The following is a 27,486-nucleotide window of genomic DNA, read 5'->3' on the forward strand; positions in this document are numbered from 1 at the left end:
GGTATGGACAGACGGAAACTATTCAGTGTATGCAGTCATTTTATTCTATTGTTTGGTTGCTGACGATATCAGAATGAATCATACGTTTCAGCAAAGCACGTTCACAACTTCTAGAGAGAAGTCTCAGGTACCAGAAAGAATGTAGCCATATTAGTATGATACTCTGCTTGGGTTAACATCATAACCTACTCCTCTATGAGGTTAATTATGTCTAACAAAGCAATGCATGAATAACAGCCACTCTGCCTCCAGAAGTAAGCTCTTATAACTCCTTCAAAAGGAGAATAAATAGAAGGTCCTTGAAAAATAGCTTACAACCTAAGTTTTTCCTTGTTATAGTCATGTTTGAAACACCTGAAAAATGTATTCTTATTTTATCTCTTCTCTGTTATTTGCAACATACAACATGTAACTGCAAATTGTGTGAGTGCAGGGGGAGAATCCATTTGCAAGGGTTCTCCCCACTCTAAGTGGCATCTGCTATTGGCTAATTCAATACATTTCATAAAATTTAACCAATGCTTTGAATTTCCAGCACATTACTAAATTATTATTTAAGGACAAACATTTTACTTCAGAACCAGCTGAATATAATTGTATTTACAGTCAGAAATCATATATTTTTAAATACTTGTTCTTTGATGCTGGTGGAGGAAAATTTCAGAGACAGATCAAAAGATGGAAAGAAAAAAGAAGGGATGGAAAACACACCATTCTGCTCTCCTGATCCTAAAAATGAAACTATTTGTAATCTAACTTCCGGCAGTCTGAAACTGCTCTAAAAGTAGTCTCTAACCAACTAGAATGGGCTCATCCCCTTCCTTACCAAAGTACTGCATCAGCTCACTTCCCTCCTACCCTTAACACTTGTTTCTATCCATCCATTCACTCCTTGTATGTCTACATATTATTAGTCAGTTCAGTTCAAAGTGTTAAGTGTTCAGTTCTTAATTATTATTATTTAAAAATTTTCGAGGTACTTGATTTTGATTTGATTTGCTTAAGCACTTTGTTGTATTACTCATGAATGGTTATTAAATGTTCTTCAATCACTAAAGAAAACTGATTATCCTTTTCAATTACATATTATTTACATCTTTGAAGAGTGCTGTCCTTTATGAAGGACTTCACATGTATAAGGGAACAACTCATCACAGCAAGGTTTCTACACCTGACTGAAAAGAGATACCATTCACTGGAACACCTACAACATAACCAGCTGTCAGTACAGTAGACTCTTATAAAATTGATGTTTACATATAGTTAGGAGATCTATGATAAAGGGCTGCCTTTGAAAAACAAGAGGTAGAAGTTAATTCTCAGATAGGGTTTAAAACAACACCAACGGACAAAATCTGAAATACTGTGAGGACACCTCCCAGAACAGTAAGTGTATCAGATTACAAAAGGGATTTCAATTCAAGATAATGAAGTTCATTAACTGAAAAACATCAATAACAACCCCACTCATGTTATTTTTCAATTTGTTCCTTTTTACCAATATCTCTGTCACAGTAGTATCCAGGCAATTTTCAGAAAGAAGACTTAAAAAAAACGACGTTAAAGTCTAGCTATTTTTAGAGGCATTTCTAGAGATGGGTTTAAAATAAAATTTTGTAATGAGACTCTAGTGTGGCAGCAGAATGCTCCTTTTGTGCAGAGACAAAGAAAATAAGTAATGCTAGTAGAAGAGGTGAAAAACATGGAGCAGTAAATAAAGTCTAATACAAGAAATCTGATTAGCAGTGGCAAAAAAATACCTTGCCTAGATTACTGATGGCCAGATTACTCCGGGCGCCCAAGAAGCTCTATATACAAGAAGTTTAGACTAGCTCTGGTGTTTGAAAACATGGTTTAGAAATACCTTTACTTCATCAGTAAGGTATGATTCACTTTCATTCAAAAACTTGGATATTAAAGAGTTTTGCATGTCTAGCTATTAAGACTGCTACCTGTAAAGCAGAATCAGATGCAGTACTTACATTAACTTCTGTGAAAGCTGGACAGAATTTGAATAAATCCTTGCTCTGAAAACTGCTACAGTAACCAATGCAATACTGTAGTTATACAAGTATGAAATCAACCAGCAAAAAATAATCTTCAAATACGCAAAAAGATAGGGAAAGTAAGTATTCCTCATACCGTATTAAAAAAAGAGTATTTCCATTAGATGTTGCTTTCAAAGATAGCCATCTAACCCCAAGTATGAGAGATGCCTAGCACCCTACAGTGCCTGCAGAGTAAGTCCAATGTTTTCCCTGGAAGTGTTACGAATTTTTCATGTAAGAAGAACTGGGTATAAAGCTTGGTGGAATCATTGCGCTTGCTCTATAGATTATGGATTTACTTTAATACCACACAGACACACAGCACCTTCGGATAGGATCGAACAGGTCCATAAATTTAGCACAGACTTCACAAGTCCAGAATACCTATAACAACGTAGTATACAAAATGCTACCAGAAAGGTTCAGCACAATTTAACTATTCACGGAGAGTCAAATCTTCCATTGACAGGGACAGACGTAGCAACTAAAGTTATGCTGGGCTTCACCGAAGAATGCCATGTCGTACTATCCATACACCCAGCGTATTCTGACAGGGCTACAAGGCTGCCCATCGGGAGACTTTACTCAGTCAAATGCACTCAGTGTCTTCCCAAAGCACTGGTACTTGAGGAAAGAGGGGGGAAAAAAAAATCAATAGCAAAAAAACAGTCTTTCATTTATGTAAGCATAGTTTTTTAATCAACTCATGTTTGTTTTTCAGACTGCATCAAATCCACATGACAAAATATTTTTAAATTGCTTATCAAGTTGCTTCTTAAATACTGTATACCCAGAATTACCTTGAAACGTTTTGTCTCATTGATTTTTCTTTCCTTCAGATTTGCACCTTCTGGTCAACTGAGTTTTAGGTCCAAGGAAGGACGGGGCTTTTCCTTCATCTGGGACACTTATAAGGTCTTTCTCATGTGGATTCTCTGCCACATAGTAAGTTATCAGCACGTGCTGCAAGTTTTCCCTCAGGCAGATAACTTTTACGGGCTCTGTCCACTACTCAACCATTTAATTCCACGAAACTTACAGGAGCTTAATTATCTTTAAAAATCTCTACCTTGCTCAAATGTGGTTAACATCATTCCACTGATAGAAGAATTTCTGAGTAGACACAAGGGCAGAGACAGAAATACACACCACAGAAAATCAGATTAAAACAGTTTTTCTAGTACAATCCAAAGGAGAGTATTATACCTTGCTTACTCTTCGTATAGCTGACTTTTTGCATTCTCATCTTTCCAATGTTTAACATTTTTCTTAGAAGGCAAATCTGTGCAGTTATGCTTTACACAAAACTATGTCTTTGATGTTAAATGGCAAGTATGTTTCTACCCTTTCACAACAAGTGGGAAAAAACCTGGGGAACGTGAAAATAAGCATCTAACAACAGACAGCAAATAAAAATATTTTTAAAATTAGAAACTTGTAAGAGTTTCTAGCATTTACTTTTGTTTTTAAATTGCTGCAGTAGTAATATTTATTTTTGAAAGCTAAGTAATTCCAGCTAATACCAGACCATGGGATCAAAATTTGGATTGCATAGTCTCTTCAATTGTTATTTAACTGCATTTCTACATCTAAATCACTGGACTACTTAAACATATATTAAACATACATTAAAACACATGTTGTGATACTGCTGAAGCCCAAGGAACCTACAAAGGAGATATTTAAATGTATACCATGCATCCCACCTGGGGCTTAGGATTTTATGTAGGTAGCTTTTTCTTGCTCTTGTGTTCATTCTTGCAAACCCACGTAACTACTCAAGACAACTAACCTTGCCTTAGCTTCTAAATCTTGGACACAACCCTCAAAATCAGAAACTTCCATTTAGATTACCAGGTTTCCATGTAAGTACCTACGTGGCCTGATTTTCCAAAGCACCATGTACTCAGAAGCCTCTAGTAAAGATAGCCAAAGGACTCACGACTGCTAGGTATAATGTCTGTTCATAAACCTACACTTAGCTTCTAGACATTTATCACCCAAATGACAAAACCAGAATGATCTTTAGTCATGTTTAACTAATGTTTCTGACACACCTCACTTCTAACATGATCAGTATTATCTGCTAATATCCCAAAAGTGTGGATGTGACTGGGCAGGGCATAAAGGGGGGAGGGGGGGTGCGGGGGGAGGGTGTAATTAACTAATGAAGCTGGAAAATGGGATTTAGTTTGTTCAACCTAGAAACTTAATTCAGATTCATGAATTCAGATTCAGGGCTTAAGTTTAAACTCAGTTAGTGAAGAAATAACTGGCTTTGAAGGTCTCCAAAAATAGACCATGTCTGCCTAACTGCTGCCTAAACTCAAGCAGACAAGATCTTTACTTAGAGATACTCAAAAGCACATACTGCTGACTGACCACTCAGCACTAACCACACAGGAACTCAGGTCCTTATTTTAGGAGGACTACTGTATGAGGCACAACTGATACTAAGGTACGTAGGGCTACGCCTGCATCAGCAAGTAACGCCGCACTACAGGAACAGATCAAGGGCATCAATAGTCAGTGCAGAGACCCCAAAACCCACAGTGTACGTAGCTCCAGGATTCTACTGCAGACGGCTTAGTCTGATTCTCTGAACTGAAAGACCAACTACACATGGTTCAAAGCTGTACATAAAATTCAGTCATTGCTTTGGACCTTTACACCTCCATTACAAGCTGATGCCCACGCAGTACATACCTGGAACAAATCTCCTACTTTAGTTTCCTCCAAAAGTAATCTAGTTCACATGCACCAAACCCAAACCAAATAACTCATGATAAGTGGGGACAGCTGGGCGCTTTGCTCCAAAACTACACTATTGCTCTGAACCACAGTACTAATGTAGACACCAACTAAATAAATCTCACGATCTCACTATGGTTTCCACCCCTCCCTCCCCTCTTCTTCATACCTGGGTGGAAATCAGTCATTTGAGTTACTGCTAGCGCCTTTCTTCTGCATCTCACTGACTGATATTGCAAAGCTTGTTAGAAACTTAGCATCTTCAGAATATGAATAACCTCTGCCAGATGTGACTGATCTTGGCAAACAACTTCAAAAGTACATTGTGGTGGAGTGACAGACCAACAGTATGACCTCTAAAGATCATTTCCGAAGGAAATCAGTCAAAAAATGGTTACTCACAACCACTGGCTTTCCCCATATTACTGCCCATAGGAGCTACTTTCATTTTAAAGGTCCTTGATACTAAAACCCTTAACAGAAACTTTATCACAAACCAGATTTATACAAAGTTTCACATTTATTTGTTTCTAAATCTTGTAACACAGTACCCAACTGTTTGAAACAGAAATCTATATGTTATCAGCCTGTTATAATAACAAATTGTAAAAAGCGGACAGTTGTCAACATTTTAAAACTGTGTGGGGAGTACGATTTTAAAGAAACGTTTATAAGCACATATACTACACAGATTGCAATGCTATATCGTTTATATATATATCGTATATACCGTCCCAATTTTTTTTCTGCACTACCAATCACAGCTTATTTCTTCAAACTTATTAGCTATAAGACCAAAAAGGTCTTGCTTAATTGAGCATTTTCTTTTTTGTGAAATATTGATTTTTTTTCTACCACAAGTAACATATCAATAGTAGATGAACACTGGTGATGTTCTAGCTACTGTGAACTGCTTCTTCTTCACAAGGGCTCTACAGTCCAGTAACTGGCAGTTAGTATTTCAGTCATTGCACCTGTAGCACATGTATCAAACCAACAGTGACAAATTCCGTAAACAACCCTCATAGTTACATTAATACAGAGAACAACAAATACTTCAAGAAAAAGGTGAAAAAGACCAAGTTACATAGTAAAGATCCCAAAAGTTTCCATACGTCAAAATGAACATTTCCAATGTAGCCTCAATTCACTCCCTTGTTGCTCATACTTTCTGAAAGCAAGACAAGATTTACATAAATGCATATTATTATATGACACAACTAAAATGGGCAGAATGCTAGGAATTCATATAATACTTTCAGGAAAACTATTAATAAAGTTCATTTACCTGCTCCCTCCTGTAGGACTGAAGAGATTAATTCATATTCTGGGAGAACAGAATGTAAGATAGGTGACGGCTAACCTGGCAAGCCCATCTTGCTATGAACACATCATCAAAGACTCTTGCAATATGAACATGGTTATTTCAGATGTCCAGGGAGGATCAAGAGTTGGACATTTTTAACAGGTTTGTGCTCAGAAATTACTTATCAACTCCTCTATCTCCTGGTTTGGCAATATGAAGTAAGTGTCCTGTCTCTGTCACCCCTCACTATCCTCCTAGCAGAACTCTGAACCTTTCTTTACCTATGAAAGCTGTAAGTACTAACCCTGTCAGCAGGCTGGGGCCCTTGTTTCCTCATGAGGACCTAAGATGGTCCTTGTTCTGCAGTAAAGTGACAAAACTGGCAACTCCGATATTGCCCCAACTGGCAACCAATTATAAGGAAATGAGGAGGCACGTTCCAAAACAAAGCTGTCTCCTTTTGCTACTGGGAATGAAAAGTGCTGGCTCCAACAATTCCACATCTTTTAGTTCATGAACCTATTCTTCCCTTTCAGAGTAGCTTCCAATCAGTAGCTATCTCACAGTCCTGAAAATTAACCGCTCCAGATGTAACAAAGAAAATAAATACAGAGATTCTAAGAAAAGAAGGAAATTTAAGGCTGGGATGATAGCTAACGTAAGCCAGAAAATTTAAAACAGAAATTGAAATTTCAGTCTAAGACAGGCATTTTGGCACAGATATTGCATGATTTTCCTTTGAGTATTGTCAGTCAAGATCCTCACTCCTGGGACTACACCTTCACAGTACATTCCAAATATACACAACATGCAGAGACGCTTTGAAATTTGATGTTATTTGCATTTGGACTGACATCTTCTTGTAGTATGTTTGACACTGAGCACTTCTGTAACAAAGAACTGAACCGATTTCAACCCAAGTCTTTTCCAAAGAATAACGGGCAGCTACACATGAATGAATAAGTGAACAGTTTGCTACAGCAATGAATGCCTCTGAAAACAGCAAGTTTGCAGGCACCAGATGGAAGAAGAACATTATTGCAATTCCTGCATCCCATTGTGTAACAGCCAACAGAGCCGTTAACGCTTTCTGGTGATTTCTAAGCTTTTTAATGTGCTTTCCTTTGAAGGTGTTTTTTTGTTCCCTGTCAGTCTGCAAGCTAGGTTCAGATGTCTTGGAAAAACATTTACTGGCAAGCTTTCAAATAAGGAAAAATAAAAAATATAGATGGAAATAAACAATGATCCTATTAGAAAAATCACTAAATGGACACAAAGCTTACATTATAAAATATGACCTATTACCTAAAGCACAAGTCTTTTGCCTCTTACAAGCCACAACCTTCCTACCCTAAAGCTGTCTGTCTTTCTGCATCTTAGTTTACCACTTATCCGACAGAAATGTCTCTCTCATGATTCCAAGGAGTTCTTACACTTTATTGTCTTCTTTTTCAGAAAGCAAATTTAAATCTTATTTACCATACGACACTAGGTCTTCCTCCAGAATTCAGAGGAAAATGGTAAAAGATGTTTGCGTTAATTCAAATTACTTATTTGCACTGCTACCACCATAGATAATCATAAGAAAGCTACCCATCGAGCAAAACACTCCTGGTTATGGACATCCATTTATGCTAAGCGGTGTATTTTCCTGTCCCCAAACACATATGAAGATTTAAACAATGTTCCCTTTGCTTAGAATGTGCTTTCAGTATCTTGCATACAGCAGAAGTGAGAGTGTCTCATTTAAATTGTCAATAAGCATATCTCACCACTGTCTGAACCAGTCCCTGGCAAACCAGGGCAGAAAGATTACACAACTTCAACAATTTGAATTCAAGTAAGAAATACCTGTTACTTGTTAAAGATATATTGTCTTGCTCATTCAGGAAAACACATGTATCTCATACAAATTCACAGAACCAAATTCATTTCTGCTGTAAACTAGAATAATAATTTTGAAATTAGGGCATTCACAATCACATTACTACCAAATTTTAACACACTGCTTTGGCAGTATTGTATTAAGTACCAGTCCAGTATGAAAAAAAAAAGTCTTATTTTCATAGCTACGTTTTTAAAGGACATATGCTAAGAACTTGACTCCTAAAAGGTAAGAAAGCCGTGTTTCCTCATTGTATCTATGTCTATACAAGGAAAGATAAGTTATAGTCATTATTGACAACAAAATGTTTCATAACTCTAGAACATATTTTCTGGGAGCAGAAGTTCCTAAATCTCAATCAACTTCAATGCTATTTAGTTATATCTAGGAAGGACTAAACGTCAAATTCATACACTAATTACACAGTACAACTGCAGCATCCTTGAGTAACACTGCATTCTGACCTCAAGAAGAAAGCACAGTCCTCTCGATTGCCTGCTCAACTGCAGTCCATGCTATACAATTTAACACAGGAAAAGGGGACATTACTTAATAATCTTTCTAAGAGAAGTAAAATAATTTTCAGAAACAAATAGAACAAGCAATCTAATATTTTTAACACTGGAATTGTCTACAAAGCAGCAACATGTGGAAGTCTGGCCCTTTTGCCTGGTTCTCAGGAAACCACTGCTCACGCTAATGCCCTAAATCTGCAGTACTCACCACAAGCCACCATGACCTGTATGATGCATGCCAATAATCCAAGCACACTGAAAAGATGAATCATATAATGCTGCTACAAAATACAGGCACTTGGCCAAAATAAGAGTATTGCTCCAATACACATGAGCATTGTCCCTAGAAAATTAGAGCATAATACTGTACCAGTACAACTTAATTTAAAAGAAACAAAGGAAAGCATATACGCAAGACTGTCAATATGAAGTATTTTGAGGCTCACCATAAAAAGTAAAATGCTAACAATTGACTAGATTGTGATTTTGTTTCCTTTGTGGTAAAAAAGTATTGACAAATACTATAGTGTCATGTTTCTTGTTTGTGAGCTAATGTCATAAACATTTGAAAAATACAGTCTGGACAAAAAGACAATGTTCTGCCTGGAGTTAAGGCAGCACATCATCAGACTGCCCCCGGAGCAGCCAAATGCTGAAATTATGATTAGGGTGTTGCAATCTCCCTTGGGAGGGAACAAACTAATCTACACCTGGCACAGCATATACCGCCCAATGTGCTGGTGCAGCAATGCCACCCAGAGCGCTGGGAGCAAGGACCATTCTTCCTCACTCCGTCCATCCCTACTTGCCACCATCACTAACTTATGACATATGTATGGGCATAAAACAGAAGCACGCTTTAAAACTCAGGCTTCCAAAAAGCTACTCATGGTTCGGGCAGCTCTCTTACATCTCCATATCCTACGCTGCCCAAACCCAAATATAATTCTGTAGCAAGCAATTTCAAAATAATTTCTATTGCTCAAAAATCCCTTCCCTTTACCTTCTTAAAGCCAGATTATTACAAACATGCATGAAGAATTTTTAGGAATGCAAGAATTTTACCATTAATCTTCTTTCTGTTATATTTAACATCACTGTTAGTTTCAATGTACATGCTTGGAGCATAATCCTTTTGCATATCTCCATGATTAATCAATTCTGAACAACTACCACAAATAAGTATCACGTGTCCTCAAGTCCTAAAGTGTATAGTCTAAATATAAAAATGCACATAATTTAGAGATAAAGCAACCTATGAGGGTAAAATTCAGCGTAACACATGTGGGTCTTTCATACATTCTAGTGAGCTTTTAACCACATGCTTGTCCCCATTTATGAGTTGTACTGAGTAAAAAGACTGTAGTGCACAGCCTCCTTCAACTCCTGAACAATCTAGTTTGGGAGGTTTAACTGGGGAAGTGTTTGGTATCTGCTTGCTCATACGTGATGAAGAATCATTGTATCCTACTGATACGCTCCCCCCAAATTCTTAATTTCCATTATCCCCATGTACAGCATCGCTTAGGAAACGCCACAATGGTACTATAACATATATATATATAATATGTACTATAACATATAGTTAACATATACTATAACATATAGTACGTATTTTATATATATATAAAATATATATGTTATAGTACCATTGTGGCATTTCCTATGCGATGTTATAGTTATATATATGTTATAGTACATATATATCTTGTATGTGTTGTGGTGTGTGTGTTATAGTACATATATAACATATATGTACTATAATACATAGTACATATATAATATATATGTTATAGTACATATCTTTTTATATATATGTTATATATCATAATAATATAACATATATAATATATCTGTTTTATACATTAATAATAATATAACATATACTAAAATATGTAACAGGATGCCACAGTGTAGCCCTATGTGCCACCATAAGCACTGTTAATACGCCCATCACTTCAGTATCTCTTCCACTCACGGTAGCTCAATTTGAACTTTTTTTGGAGGGGAAAAAAAGGCGGGGGGGTGGGGGGCAGATCAATACATTATAACAACAAACCACCATATTGTGAACATTTTTTTTTAAATAATAACACAACAAACACAAAATGTCTGTTTTTATAACAGTTTTTCTTATTAAGACTACTACAGTAGTATTTTTAAACTGAAAACAGAAAAACAGATTTTAATTTCTCACAAGCCCTTCCACTGGTAAAACTGTAGAAGTTGGCATCTCTAGATGTTTTACCTCGGCATCAAGGCATGTCAAGTATGAAGCCATCAGAACATTTGATGCAAAAGTCACCAAGCCTTGTGAAAAAAGACATTAACCTAGCAAATTGAGAGTGGAAACACACAGCCCTTGTAGGTAACTATCTCAGTTTCAGGCCTACATATTGCTGATACTTCTGATGTACATGTAATTACACACAGTTTTAAGGTAAATTAGTCAGCATAATCTACTGGGCAAAAACAATTGCTGTTGAAGTCCACTCTGGCACAATTTTTAAAAATTATTGTTTACAATTTCATAATAAATGACTTTATTAAAAAGGCACACATAAAAAAAGACAGACTATACACTTACAAAATTAAATCACACTTTAAAATGATTTAATTAAATTTTAACTTGAAGAATTAAAAAAGTTTAAAGACTTCAGTCTGGATATTTTTTGTCTAGATGAGCCAAAACCACCCATATAAATTCTTCAAAACGACTTTCTAGATGTCATGAAAAAATGCACTAAATGGAAACAAAGTAACAATACTTCTTTTTAATATCTATAATACTGGATCACCAGGCCAAATGAGGGAGCTTATAAATAATTTTGTCAGTGGTATTACTAGTCACTCAAAGTTCATATTCTAGGAAAACCACCCTCACTTACCAGAGTCTCAATGCGTGCTCCATAGGAAATGGAGGTTTATTTATTGCAGAAGGGAAGACATTCCGCTGGGATTACACCAGGCCTTCAGCCTCTAATGGAACTGTCACATTCAGTTACCAAACCTGAATTAGAGCATCTTTTTCTGTGTTTGATGTAGCATTTATTTGCTAACATTAAGCGACAACTCTGAATGCTAAGATAGCAGATGAAAAGTTGAAATGACTCTATGCTAACATGTAAACTAGAAAGAAATCACTTTTGGAGGTCATACAATGCGCTTCTTCAGTTCTCCCAAAAGCTTTATAATTAGTTTATATATTTGCTTTGATAAAATTTCTAAGGTTTGTGGATGCTTATTAAAGCATATCCTACTGGGTAAAACAGAACAGCAATCAAAGAATGTATAAGACAGAGAATTAAGATCAGAGTCCCACCACCCACAATGACAGTCAAGCCAACAGCATGTCATCGAAAACGTTGAAAACTAAATGTAACTACTGTTAACAAGATTTGCAAGGATACCAAAATGACACACTAAAAAAGATCTACAGAGGTCTGTGCATGAGAGACAAACACCTCCCATGTCTCCAGAACCTTACAGGAGCAGAAGCATTTAGCCTCTTCCATGAAGACTGAGACATCCCATCGACAAAGGAGGCCAGAAGCAGGACATATCTGGGATTCAAGTGACTTCTGTCACCACAGCATTCTTCCTCTATTGAGGTTTCTCCAGCTCAAGGAAGCGGAGTAATGTCTACACCAAAGTTTCTTCCAGCCTTGATATTTCTAAACAATGTCATTCTTTTGCCAACCCTTTTCATGTATAACACAGTTAATAAAATCCACACCAGAATATTTTCTTGTGGTTTAATAAAGGCTAATTCCATTTTCAGATTAATATATTTTTAAGCAAAATCACAAGTATCTTCACTGCATTTTGCAACACACTTTAGATCTCCCTAGAATAAGTGGTTTCTTGATTTATTTTTCACCGGTTTCCATCAACAATTTAGGTTTCCTTTCTGTGACATGGCATTTGAAAAGGTTGCTGGTAAATATGGAGACAATGAAGCATTAAGGAATTTGGAAGATGGGGCCAAACACTGATCTGGCTAGCACAGAATTATGGGCCACAAACATGTACTGTGGCCCAATTAAGGCTGACTAGCAACATTTTGGTTAGCACCAAAGGAAGAGCTCGCTCCTGGGAGACCTAGTGGAATTGGAATAGGAAGCCAAGCAAGTAATTAGAATACTGCCTTCCTATCAAAGCTACCAAAGCTTCCCACATCAGTTTTTCCAAGGGAACATATTTTGGGTTGAATACAGATGCAGCATGATCTACTTCCCTTCTCAGAGCAGCAGGGTAACTATGGAAAAGAATAAGGGTAAACTCACCTGTTTCTGAGCAACTGTACTGCTCTTAAGCTTGGATCATTCACTACAAACTGATGTTTTATGCTAGTATGTCATACTTGATTTTCTCCTTCTTTGCTAAGGTCCTTTCATTATTTTCTGCAGCGAGTGCTGGATTCCATTAAATGTATTTACATTTTTCTCCTTAAGCACTGTTTGCTGGGTTTTCAATTGACATTTTTTAACCATCCAACAAATACTGTGGTTACAAAAATGTTTACACTGAGTTCATCTTATTTACTTTTGCACAAAAAAAGGAGTTGTTCTTAATTCTAAAAATACTGGATTTGTTTAGAGAAAAAATGATTAATAATTACTAAGAATTGTAATTTTCTAGTTGTTATAAACTGAAATGCACAGCTGAACAGCAAATCACACAGTACTATGAAGTTTAAGAAAGATGTCAGACTCATTCTCACATCCTCCATCGGGAAGATCTTCACTAACACTAATGAACATCTGCCAGCAAAGTACACGTAAAAGTAAATACATAACTTAATCAACATATTTGTGAAGCTCAGTGCTGATTTTCCACAGGCAACATCAGGTATTAACAGACCTTCAACACTCCCAACCTGCCCACTCCTTCATAAAGTAGCAATGGCTGTAGCTTCAGAAATGGTTCCACACTGACTCACTTCTTCTGCAATACCCAGAAGAGCTGAGACAAACCACACACAGAGAATTATTACTCCAATTTATTGCTTCCCTTGAGCTATTTGAGTACCAAACAAAAGGAATGCATAAAGTGAATCCAGATTTTCCTACTTTACTCTTTTAGAATATAAACTCTTCGAGGCAGGAGGACTATCTTCATTTTGAATTTTGTATGGTATTTTTCACCTTATCAACAATTCACATAATGTATGTAACTGTTCTGTCATTGCTTAAAATGTGTCTACATTGCACTTAACAAAAGCTGGAGCTGGACACAGCTGATAGTAAATACTAAAGTCCAGAATGAAAGGCACTGTTTCAGTGCAGTTGGCTACCTGGGCTCATAACAAAGTAAGTAAAATACGACTTTGTAGAATTTGAATAGTTAAATCATAGGAAGAAAAAAACCATCCTGTTCACTGTGATATACTTAGACTGGAAAAGAGAAACATAATTGAAAAGGAAAAAAAAAAAAAAACCAAACAGAAATACAGGAGGATAAGACTCCAGTTTCAGTGGAAGTAGAAGGTACTGCCTCACACAGTCAAGATACCCGTGCCACAGTATCCCTCAAAGCCAAGCCCAGGTTAAGTTCAAACTTATCACCTCCCACAGCTGGTTGTCATTGCACCTACTCTCAGTGAAGGGCTTGTGATCCAACTTACATGCATCTCATTTATAAATTCAGGTAATATAAGGTTGTAAATATATCTTTCCATATATAAAATAAGTCATATAAAAGAAGACACAATTCCGTGTTCATTGATACAGACCCTGACAGATCTCTTGGCAGAATAGACTTGATTTGGAACAAGAAAGAATATACACTGAACATTGTTGTTGAGTTAGTCAGAACACAGTATGGTGATTACGTAAGATTTATGCTGTCTGCAGAAAAGTATAGATGACACTCATCTGGCATAAAGTCAGGACAGCACAGAAAGACAACAACTGATTCAATAAAAATTTAACCAGAACAAAATTGCAACTTTAAAATTTTCAAATGGCACACTGTGTTTGTATCAGTTCCTTGCTCTGCATCTCATGCTACTTTTATTATATTGGAAAATACTCTAAAAGATTTATGATCTCTTCAGTTCATATCCCAGGGACTGAACCCAATCTCACTGGTTAGAAGGTTCTCCACAAACTCGGTCAAAAGTTTGTTTACGGTTAGTCACAATGTCATTAGTAGTTTCTGTTTACCAATCTGGACGTTAAAACAAACATCTCGATTAAACTAAATCCACAGAGCTCAGAGAATGGCATTCCAGAGAAACATTCTCAATCCTTTTCCAGTACGATGGCAAATGGGAAGATAGGGTCAGCATAAAACAGGATCGACAGACACCTGGTTAGAGAAATGCCTTGACAACTCATTTACTGCCAGGTATAAAGAGAGAAGCTTTCTTAAACTGCTCTCAGTAGATACTAGCATTTAAGCATACTTGTCTCCAGATACCTTGGCCTTCATAGTGTCTGTGCATCTATGTGGCCATAAACCCTTTTTTACATTTACTTTCATCTAAGCTTGCATTAAGGGTCATTTCAATATAAAGAACAAAATCCAACTTATGATGCTTATACTGCACTTACTTAGAGCTGTGAGCCTTCTCTACTGCCTAAGACATCTCAGGAATTAGCAAGACTGTGTCTGGAAACCAGGAGATATCAAAGGTTCACTGACAGGCGAAAGGATAAGAAGGAGACAGTCTGAATTCTGTAGGCTTGTCAATGAGCTGAAGAAACTATCAATTAACTATTATGTGCAAGGCAGAAGCCTTCATGTACTGGAAAATGGAAAATCCGCCTCATACTAGGTAACACGCCAACTTGCTGCAGTACAGCACAGTGGTTCCCAAACCACTACTTCTTCACTTCTGCTGTATCCCTGTTGGTCCTACAGAGCTGGCTGCCACCCATGACAGCAAATTACTGACAACCAGGTGATCCTTAGTATCTCACAATACCTGCAGTACGGGAACCTCTGCGCAAGTAAGAAGTTCCAAAAGAAGCTGGAATACAGCAACCCATACCACCACCACCTCCCAAAAAGGGTGGTACTTTGGCATACTATCATGTGCAGATCCACCACATGCACTGGCTGTGACTGCCAGTTCTGACCCACAGTATCACAAAGGCCACAGCGTTCCACTGCACAAGCATGCCACAGTCTCACTGTAAAGATTTCAATCAATGCTTAACCCAACGTCAGTTGCTCCAATGGTTTATCCTTAAATCCTGTTTGTTGTTTTTTTTTTTAATAATTACATTACAAAATACAGTCTTCAACCAAATAAAAGCTTTACCACCAAAGTGAAATCTCAGCCTCAGTGAAGTCACCAGCACAAATTACTACTACTTTTAATGAGCTCAGATCCATATTTGGTTGTATGAAATTGACACGACAAAATGCAGACATCTACACCGAGGTTAACCAACTAGCTTTCCTTGATCACCAGTGAAGAAAAACAGACACTTTTATACTCATCTTCTCCTACAGAAGACACCTAAAATAGGTTGACTGATTTATAAACAAAAATGCTTTTTTACGTCCCTAGGCTGAAACAAAGATTTAAATTACAAGATCTATATTGCAGATATCTAAAATAAGCAGAAAGAAACCCACACAGAATTTTATTCTTGGTTTTCAGATGAAAACACAACTTGTGAAAATGGAATCAAGCATACCACATAATTCAGACTGCTCTGTAGAAAAGACCAGAACACATAGTTATTCATCACTCCTTCACCAGGAAGGCTGCAAATATTTGGATATCAGACAAAAAGATGGAAAGTTGGAAACATTAACTCTCCGTGCAACCAACAACCTGAAATAAATGTTTCAAATCATTTGATCAGGTTCCCTGGAGAGTCCATAAGATCAGCACATTTTTCATACTGTGATAACTGATAATCGATTTTCTATTTGAATAAAGTTATTTTGGCTATTCTGTGTATTTTCTGCACTGTATCATTATACTTCAGTATCTCTTCTCAGACTAAAACTGAACAGCAGAGTAACAATTTTGTTTCTTTACAGTTCAACATCCTAATTGTACTCTTTGCTACAACAGGATATACTTACTGATGTATTCATCACCGCTTCCTGGACATATCTTCAGTTCAATTACTTAAATAGGAGTTACATGGATAACTTCCCCATATTTCCCGCCAGCTTCAAAAATCTGTCTTCTAATTTTCCTCGTAATTTTCACATTGCCTGCCAAAACTAATGTTCCATTTCTAATCTCTGAACTGGATTCCCAGGAACTGGAGAGGAAAACCTTGTGGCCTCTTATGTCCTGTCATAAACCACAGCACATTTTTTTCGTTGTCTTTTTGTTAATACTGGTTGTTCCTAACACTGGACATTGATTACTCAGACCTTAGTTTCCTAATTTTTCCTTTTTTACCATTCCTAGTTAATTATCTTACATAAAAGTATGCATTGTATCTTCTACCATGCCTCGAAGGAGAAGATCAGACTACTGACAGTCAGAAATAACTCAATAAGACACAAATAGTAGAGACACAATATAGAAAAATCTAGATCACAACCACAATTCTGAAACCGAGATTTCAGACAGTGGCCACAGTTTTTCCAAAATAAATTTAAATTCTTATCTAGACCTCCTTTAGATTTCAAATATAGAAAATGTATAAATTTTATTTTTATAAGGAAAAAAATGCTAAATATTGAAGGCATATAACTAGTGGAAAGCTTTCCAAGCTCTATCAAGACCACGATTTTTGCTGAACTCTATTCATCAGAATGTATTTTAATAACTTATTGAAAGAGGTTGTAGGAACTCTGTAACACCATGTGATTTATGGGTCCAGCGTGTATTTTTACAAAAACAAAACCTATTCAAATAGCAGACTGTTAGAACAGTGCATCAGGACTCCCACATTCAACATCTGTGGAAAAGAACATGCATCCTATACATGCACTGCTGTGCTTGAGCAAATTTATCCCCTCTGCAGTCACCATTTCCATCTTTCCCTTAGTGTTAAATATACGGTTTTATTTTACGTATCCATAGCAAATTCCATTTCCCAACTTATTGGTGTACTTCTCCCATTTTCTAGATTAAATAACTTTAACAGCCTGGTTACCCTTCAGTTTAATGAAGAATATAAATTTGTCATAATCTCTATTAGGCAGCGAACGTTTTGGAGAGGAAATTCAATTTTTTCCTTATGCATAACCTCATGTCTTATAATCTACATAATTTTCTAAGACCTTTCTCTTGCTTCCCTCTTTGTCTTTACTGCTATTACGCAACATGAACAAAGGCTCTTTTTCAGAGAGGACCAGCTAATGTTCGAGGTCTCTTTCAACCTAGACGTTTCTGTGATTCAAAACATAGGAATCTTGCACAATATTTCAAGAGGTAATTATTAATATTAGTATCTTGATAAACCATAGAGTTTGGCCTGGAATCATATTTCAGTATATTAAAGATTGTTTATAATTATTTTCAGTATATAAGATACTCTTTAGTATGTTACAGGCTCTGAAGCCTTTTCCGTGTTGTGACACTTTTCTATAGCTGATACTTATTTTCAGAAGAAGGACTCAATAGCTTTTTACAAGATGTTCTTTTAAAATATACTCTGTAATGAAGACTCGATTTGTTATTTAAAAAAAAGTCACCGTCGTTAAAAGCAACTTTGAATGTAAACAGTAATCTGTTCTTACAAATCAGGATTGAATTATAAACACTGCTGTAGTGACAATTAAGTAACAACCTCTGAAGCACTGATACTAGCTTTCATTTTAAGAAACACTAGAATTTAAATTAAAGAAAAACTGAAAACGCTTCAGATACCCTTCAGATGACTTACATACTATGCTTATAATTGGTACTTATCAAACAAATGCAAGGTAATGATTCTGAAGATTATATGGATTCCAATTCATATCAAAGCTAGTGTATCAGCAATAGACTTGTAAAATTGTCTCTTTTTTTTGTTTTTTAGTGAATTGAACAAGTTGCCTTATTGCTAACAGAACCACGCCTGGCTTCCAGCTTACTTCTGTCATGTGAACCCTAGCTGTTCCTGATGGAACGCTGAGGGACCAATGTGCTGCTTTAGTGCAGTCCTGCACTTGCACTGACCAGCCACACAGAACATAAAGATCAGACTTTTACCTGCTGGTAAAAGTCATCTTCATCTAGCCAGCCATCTGCTTTCACAAATTTTTTAAGAATCAAATGCTTTTCGATATCTACCCCTCCTCAACACACAGCTGAAACCTGTGAGTGAACGCAAAAATCAGTAGAAATGACTACATCACAGACTAACAGACAGGATGATTGTTTTAAGTGCTGTTTCCATCAGAAACCAGGCCAAAGAATACTCATTTCAGACCCTGTATCAGTCTCTCTGTGGGAAAAAAAAAATAAAAATCAGCATGCTGACAAAAAAAGAAAAGGAATTGTTGCAGAAAAAGGTATCTGGAAAATACACCACATCCATCTATCCAACAGCTTATAATAGATAAAGTACATTGTTCTCAGTCAATTATAATCAAAGATTTCCTTTCACATTTATGGTAACATAACAAGGGAGTGAATTTCTACTCTTTATAAATCGATTAGTCAATAATCTGGAGGTCTAATGTAGAATAAAACAAGAAAATAATTATTCTGATCAGTTCACCCTGAGTTTAACGAATGGTTTTAGTTTTCTTGAAGAAATAAGTCTATTCTCCTTCAAGAACACCAAATATATTTGATTTCCCACCACCAGTTCCAAAATATTGCTCAGTATTTTAAGTTAGTTCCACAGTAGAAAAGTATACACTGAGTACAAAATTCTCATACACAGCTTATTTATTTGGTAAATAACACTTCAAATTAATATTAACCTCAGTTTCTTTTTTTTTTAATTACTATTTACCTCTAAGATAACTTAATCTTGATGCTAAATCATTTTCCACCAAAAAAAAAAAATGTTTCCTTAATGTTAGTGAATCAATGTGCAAAGAAATATTATTCTTCCATGGTAAAAGATGCTGGAGTTTCAACTCTCCATTTCCCCCAGTTTTCATCACCAATATAGCTGTACACCTGAATGAGAACAACTGTAAGAAGAATAATTAAAAGCCACTGGTAACGTAAGATCTGAAGTCTTTCTGGAGGGACTTAATTTAATGGCGTAGTCTTTTAAAAAATCCTGTTCATGATTTATTTTATATACACAGAAGTCTAAAAGCTGTACTTACTTCAACACGTGTAAATAACATTTGTTCAATGTTATCATTGTTTTTCTCCTTGAGGTCTGATGGGATGTTTCTATTTCTTACTTGAAAGTGTGTTTTACTAAGATAACCATCACCAAGGTCCTGTGTTCAGAAAACAAGAAAGAAAGAAAATTTCTGTAACTAAAAAGCTAAATGCCATCACTGTTCTAGAAAATAAACAGAGCATGGTATTTAGGCATAAGGTCCAAGTCTTTTTATAGGCACCAATGACTGCATTGTTTTTCAGCATCTTCTCACAGGTAGTTTACACTAGTTTTTGGTGTTAAAGACCTAAACAATAAAAATAAAATTTAACATAGCTACTAATTGAATACGGCAACTGCTACCTGGGATCAGGATGAGTGCCAGAGAACTGGGAGACAGTGCACTAAGATCATGAAGAGATGAGCAGCTATTAACAATTTGGACCTATCAATTTCAAGCAATGCATTCATACCAGTATAAACTTCCCAATCCTCAGTAGATTAGTTTGGTTTTGCTCTGTTCCCTCTCTAACTTTCTTAAAGCCCTGGAAAAAAAACAACCCAAAAACCCACTTCAGAACTCATGTGTGAAGAGTCACAATTTGTTCCCTTCTCTTGATCACCTCTGAGGGTCAAACGTTAAGAGATAACAGATAAAGCTATACCTTACCCCAGTTCCCTTTTTATCATTCTGCTTCCCAGGCCACACAGTCTACTGTTGTAAAAGGCCCTTGGTGCAATTTCAGAGTGGCAGAAGGTTTTAGGAGCTTTCCCCCCCTTGCTGACCTGACTATCTGCACACATATACAAACATTATTTTTTTTTTAATGAGAAGTAAGAGGAGAGAAAAAGTTTCATAACAGATCACTGGAAAAACATACAATCTGAAAGGGAGAGAGAGTATAAGAACACAAGGAACAGTAGTTGCATGTCAAGAACTTATTTCTCAAAGGAAACAAATAAATTGGGGGTTTATTAGCTGTTTCATTATGTTTTATTTTAGACAAACACAGAAAGCATATGTGCAACATCTGATGAAAAAGGATTCTATTCAAAAATTCATTAATGTAGCATTAAATTGCTTGACAAGGCTGCAAATTTAACCATAGTTTAACTCTTTGGTTAATCTGTCATTGCTGACACAGTTTACTTCATGTATTCTGACCTTTAAATCAATACGTGTTTTATTCTGACACACTAGTTCTCTCTTTTCAAGGACACTGTAGAATATATGCACCTCCAAAATCTGCTGTTTGTTTTCTTACCAAGTTTCACACATAAAAAATTATAATACTCCCTACATATATTTTTGTCCATGAATTTTTAAGCATGAATCATCCTATCAGCAATTACCTTGCTCATAACTTCTACTGCATGCCTTATTTTCTTACTAAATCTCATCAAGACCACAAATCCACCAAACTTTGCTGGATGTCCTGGCTGCAGAACCAACTGCATCCTGTCCAATGAAGAATCAAGCATGCAGAGGACAACAGTGACAGAAAAATTAAGCCTGTCTTGGTGATACAAAAGCCACTTCACTCATTCTCGACACCCTCTGTCAAGTCTCTCCTTGTGAAGCTTCTTGTGAGTGTCAGCAGGGAGTAAAGCTCCCTACATGGGTATTTATTCCCCTAAGAGTAGCAAAGAAAGTACTACAGCCACCCACAGAGGTAAAACGCCCCAAGGCACAAGGAGCTTTGCCAGAGAAGGGTTAGATGTAGCATTCACCTCCCTGAACCAGTTCTTCCTGTCAGCAGAAAGGAGCCAAGATCACAGCATTGCCTTTTCATTCTGTAGTATTTGAGTGCCACAAAAAATACCTATGGATAGCTGTAAGCGTGGAGTTAGCAGTCTCTGCATTTGACAGCTGTATGTCAGAGGCTAGAGGAGATGTGCCACGGAAGAGAGGCATCCCTCCTGTGGTACTCTCTCAAGTGTTATGTATTTTGTACACTTCTGCCCCATAAATAAATTAATACTTAAGCAAGGACTTTGGTCCCATCAATGTGGAAAGTCCATTTCTACTCCAGCTATCTTGTCAGTATCATAAGCAAAAGTGACCTGATATAGCCGTTGATATGGTTACCTAGATTAACGCAACTAAATATTAAACAATCATAAAGCAAATGGGGGATAGCCTTCACGGCCAAGATTTAACTATGCATCCCTAATAACAGCACCTAAGTTTAGCTCCATCAGGTCCTACAGTAGAGGCGCTCTTTGCTTTTTTACAGCTTTCTTCTGGGCAGAATAAAAACAACAAAACCAAACCAGATTATAAAAATAACATAGTCTAGAACATTTCACTTACATAAATACATGCTTGGGCCACGTGAGCTTAGGCCACAAGAGCCAGCTTCACAAAAACAATGAGCATTTCATCATCTAAATTTAATCTCTACAGAAAACATAGGACACAAGAACAGAGTTCTACAAGCCTGGTTTACTTGTGTGGTCTTATTGCTATCAATGGGTCTATTCACGTGAGTATGGAATGAGGAATGGGATCCAAGTGCACTACATCAGCAAAATTACGAGTGCCCTAAACTACCCACAAAACATACATTGGTTAAAAAGGCAAAAAGACAATACGACATCTTGTTAATGAAAAGCTTCCTTCCAAGACTACATACTATAAATGGATTGTCTCAATGGCCAGGTTTTTATCACACACTGAAATCACAGAGTCGCCAACTTGGCCCATTAAAAAAAAAAAAAAAAACCTCTTACAATTTTTTTTTTATGTGAGAACAAAAATCTATCTCATTCTGCTATTTCCAGCAAAGCTTCTTATTTCACAGAAAGTTCAAACTTTGACTCATGTATTAAATTCCCAATAGAGGCTCAGAGCATCTTTCTTTGTTGAATAAATCCTCACAAACATAGCCTTGGACTAAAATCTAAAGTTTCAAATGGTTCCCTGTAAGAAAGGGTGCATTGTCACGCTTGGCTAATATTTGCAGTCTTTTAAAAAGTTCTAAACAGAATGCACCTAAAGCCAAGATCCTGCTTCTTACTGAAATTCTGTTTCATCTGTGATGAAGTGTCACAAATGCTAATGTACAATTGCTTATGTACAAATCATGGCATACATTTACTTTGGAACTCCTTATGTTTCAAACTGGTACAACTATGATTGTTTTCCCCAAAATTCATGAAAGCATAGGAAACCATTAAAGCCATTAAATTAAAAAAAAAAATAATTCAAGCAGTAAGTTTTCTACAGCAGAAAGAAGAAATACACAGACAATAATGAGTATCCTAAACCATCCGTTATTGAAAACCAGTCAGAGAAGCAGGAGAACACATGAAAACCTACATTGCCCACCCATCAAAAAAAGCACATCAAAGAGAAAGCCTAGAACATAGTGGATTTATTATTAGATGGAGAATAACAGAAGCATTCAAAGTAGAAAAAGCAAGTATTCAAAAGATTTCTATTGGTATTATAGAACAAATACAAATTATGTAGCCATAACTATTACAAAGCAGTGGTTAAGCAGGACATTGGCATTAATTGGCTATCACTAGGTATTTTTAAATCAGTACTTAAGAACCACAGATTTTCTTCAAGTCTTTGAGCACTGCGTAAGTTTCAGAGAACTTTGGAGAAAGCCAGCATGTATTAATATATCTTTATATACTGGCTAATTTGTGTAACTGTACACATTTTACCTCAACATCATCCCAAGCAAAAGAACAGAAGACATTCTGTTAAAAAGAATTCAGTAAATAAAGAAATATATACACTAAATGTACTTATTTTTTAAGAAAAATAGATTTTGTCAGGGTAACTTAAAAAGACATGTTGATAAACATAAAAGTCTTAACTAAGCTCAGACTTCCATAAGATAACTGTTGATTCCACAAGCAGAAATAAAAAAAATTAAAATAATCCCACACACAAAACCATCTGACACACAGTAAAGGATAAAAAAATCATTCCTTTTTAGATCTCAAATGTAACTTAAAAAAATGGGGAATCATCATAAAAGAATTGATTCTAATGGGGTCCTGTGGGACTAGTCTTGTCCCTGCACTATTTAAAATTTTCATTAATGAGCTAGAAACAACATTTAATTATTATTGGTGATGTTTGAAAGTTACGGGAAAGCAACAAATAATGAGGATTGATCACTAATACAGACAGATTCTTCTGGCTGCTGTATGCAACTAACATGTATTTTAACACAAAACATTAAGTCACACATCTAGAACAAAGACTATTTCAGCTTATTATTACTATTTCAGCTTAAACAGTTAAAGTTATCCTTGGATATATAACCACAAGCACTTGCCCAGAGTAGGAAGGTTTGAATTTCACAGTGATACAACATTCATTGTCTAGTTCTGCCCACAGTTGAAAAAGGGATTTTATATACTGGAAAGGATTCAGAGGAGATCCACAAGAATGATTAAAATATCGGAAAACACGTCAAATAGTCAGGGAGCTCAACGTGTTTTGCTTTTAGACTGACAAGGTTAAGGGATGAATTGATCTGAATCTAAAGTACCGAAACAGGGAGAGTTCTGATAAAAGAAGCGTTCTCAGCTTAGCAGACAAGGTACAGCTACCAACAGCTGGAACATGAAGCTAGGCAGTTAGGATTAAAAGTAACAGCTTTTTTTTTTTATTTTAAATTCATTTAGCATAGCCAACCATTCCAAAGGCTTGTTGAAAGCTGTAACTGTTTCCCCATCATTAGGGATTCTGAAAATTAAGGCTCCATAATGCCTTAAAAGACAATTTCCGATCAAAACTGAAATAATCTCATGTAATCCTACCCCTCTGTTATACAGGTTGCATTGGGCGATCCCACAAGTTGCTTCTGGATTCATGATCCCTATTCAGTACATGTACTGGCTTAAAACCTCATGTAAACCACCTATGCACTATTTTGTTCTTGGACCAGCTGTGTAAAATGCCATTTATTTCACATGTTTTAAACCCCCCTTAAAGGATGTTCCAGCTTGTGGTGTGTCAACAGCTCAAAAAGGCCACTGAGGCCTAAAAATTAATACTGTGATTATTTTACCTTGCTAGTTCTCCACTCCCAGCCATCTCCTATTTGCTGTGAATGTTTAATAAATTCTTCACAGTACTGATTGAACCTTTTTTCTTCCAAAAAGAAGTCCTCTTCACCTGCCATGCTACAGGATATCTGCAGAGCAAACTAAACGTTAGTCTGACAGATAAAATGAACAATAAAAACTTTCACTGGTTTACAGCAATTGAATACTAGAATAACAAAGCTCTGGGAGAAAAAATTGTTTAAGTAAAACAAAGAGTCATTTCTTTAAGTACATAATAAGATACACAGAATGGATGCGGCTGGAAGGGACATCTGAAGATTGGCTAGTCCAATCCCACTACTCACAGCAGGATCAACTACAGCAGGTTGCTCAGGATCATTTCCAGTTGCGTTTTGATTATCTCCAAGGACAGAGATGCCACAACCTCTCTAGGGCACCTGTTCCAGCGTTCAACTACCACAGCAGTAAATAATTTTTCTTCTGTTCAAATGAAAATATTTAGGTATCACTTGGTGCCCACTGCCTCTTGTGCTTTCACTGCATAGTACTGAAGTCTGGCTCCACCTTCTTTATTCCCTCCCACCAGGTATAATATAATAATATGTATAATATTCATAAGATGCCACTGACATTTCTCTTCTCCAGACTGGAGAGACATAGCTCTCAGCCTTGCCTCATATGTCAGACACCCTTAATCGTCTTTGTGGCCCTTCACTGGACTTGCTCCAGTATGGTGTTGTCTTTCTTGTACCGGGGAGCCCAGAGCTGGACACAGTACTGCAGCTTTGACGTATGTTTCCTTAGGCAGTTAGTACGGGCCAACTGGCAACCAGCTACCTGAATCCACTTGTGGGCTACTTCGACAGGCATCGCATCTTTTCCTTGGGGAAATGAACAGTTCCACAAAAGCTTAACATCTCTAGTGTTTGGTGACTCAGACCCTACAGGATGGCAATCAGAGCCCAGCTGAAGCAAATGCTCCTGCTCAGTACAGCTCTCAATAGCCCAGCAATGTGGCTTCAGGGGGTGCTTCAAATGAGCACCTTCCCCACCCCTCAAACGCTTCCCTCCCAGGGTCTTAACAGAAAAACTCTCAAAGAATCTGTCCAGTTTTACTCCCCCTTTCAAGGGGGATGTACCATAAATACAGCTGTTTCAATGTGTTTATAGACATCAGGCATCACTGCGGCACCACGTACTCAGTAACCATTACAACTAGACCGCAACTTTTCTTAACAAGAAATACAAAGGACACAGCACCTCCTGCATGTTCATTATTTTTCAAGATCTGGCCCTAAATTGCAACATCATCCTGTCCGCCCATGACATCAATTATTTACCTAGCACTTGAAAATACATCATTTTCAACGGCAGTTAACCCAAGCCCCTATTATTGTTTGTGCTACCTGAATGTCAAGAAAGAGGAAATGTGGAAAACGGACACTGTAAACGTTTCTGCAATTCCTAAATTTCCCACCCCAGATGATGGACTGCAAAACTGCCCCAAGCGCATTAATGAAAGCATCGGCCTCACACATGTTTTAAGCAGAACTTTGCACTTTACAGAATTAGCGCCTGTGAAGAGATACTAGGCTACCGGCACCTGCGCAGCACACCTCCCTTCCTTTCATAAACTTTCATAAAATACAACCTTTCGGAAAGAGCGGCGAGCAGATCCGAACTAATCCCTCCCACTCGCCCACGGGCCCCGGGCAAGCCCCCGGCCAGGCCCGCTCCTTCTCCTCCTCCTTCTCCTCACTCCCCACGCCGAGACGGCTCCCCCGGCTCGGCCCTCGCCCCTTCACATCCCCCCGCCGCCAGGGGAGGGCTGGCGGCCAGGACGGCCGTGTGTGCCGGGGGAATGGCAGCGGCGGGGCCCGGCGTGAGGCGCGGTCGGCCCGTCCCGCCTGAGACGAGGCGAGGCGAGGCGAGGCGAGGCGAGGCGAGGTGAGGTGAGGCGAGGCCCGGCGCAGGGAAGAAAGGGTGGGGGTCGCACACCCCGAGCGGGGCCCCAGAGGAGGCGGGGGGGGGGGGGGCAGCCCCGACGCACCGCCCTCCACATACCGTCACCCTCCTCCTCCACCTCCTCTCGTCGGCGCCGCGCATGCGCGCGCGCAGCTGGGCCGGGGGGGGAGGGTGCGCATGCGCGGAGGGAGGCTCTCGCTGCCGGCTGGAGCGGGGGCAGGGCTGCGGCCAATGGCGGGAAACCGGGGCAGACCGGGCCGACAGGGTGGTGTGTGGAGCGCCCGATGCCGGCTATCCCATCCCATCCCATCCCATCCCATCCCATCCCGGGCCTGCCGTATGCGCTGCGTGAGGCGGGGTGCGAGGCGGCAGCGCTCTGGGAAAAGGCCTCCTGCCACCCCAAAAAAGTGTCGGCCCCCCGATAAATTTAGGTCAGGCTGGCCTTCTTCCAGAAGCTTGACCGCGCCAGTTCTTTCTGAATGTTTCTAATTGTTTTCGCAGGCTTAATCACCCTTCTTTCTCTACAATATAAGTAAATGCTGTTATTACTTTTCCCTAGCGCAGATGAGGGGCAGGGAAGGTGAAATTAAAGTGTCCAGGTCACCCAAGCAGTGTCTTGTGACATGTAGGGTAAGTAGAAGAGTAATCCAAAATGGTGATGCAGTTGTCTGGATGAAAGCATGAAGAAATGCAAGGTCTCACCAAAACCATAATCATAGAATGTGTTGGGTTGGAAGGGACCTTTAAACACCATCTAGACCAACCCCCCTGCAGTGAGCAG

At 37.8% G+C, this 27,486-nt stretch overlaps 1 protein-coding gene across 3 annotated transcripts in view; it reads right to left on the bottom strand.

Annotated features, from left to right (window-relative positions):
- Nucleotides 1-26,855, bottom strand: part of ATG10 (autophagy related 10) — an 83,142-nt gene extending 56,287 nt beyond the window's left edge. The window contains exons 1-3 of one of the 3 annotated variants that reach the window (XM_063320192.1): nt 26,805-26,855; nt 24,743-24,868; nt 19,702-19,821 (exon numbers count right to left, since the gene is read on the bottom strand). In XM_063320192.1, coding sequence (XP_063176262.1) covers nt 19,702-19,821; nt 24,743-24,868; nt 26,805-26,846 — 288 coding nt within the window. In that variant the 5' untranslated portion in view covers nt 26,847-26,855. Of the gene's footprint in view, nt 1-19,701; nt 19,822-24,742; nt 24,869-26,391; nt 26,672-26,804 lie in introns of those variants that run through there. The other 2 variants (XM_063320193.1, XM_063320194.1) reach the window with 2 other exon arrangements.
- Between the last annotated feature and the right edge of the window lie 631 nt (nt 26,856-27,486).

The sequence above is a fragment of the Chroicocephalus ridibundus genome, chromosome Z, assembly GCF_963924245.1.
Source record: "Chroicocephalus ridibundus chromosome Z, bChrRid1.1, whole genome shotgun sequence".
Taxonomy (NCBI): Eukaryota; Metazoa; Chordata; class Aves; order Charadriiformes; family Laridae; genus Chroicocephalus; species Chroicocephalus ridibundus.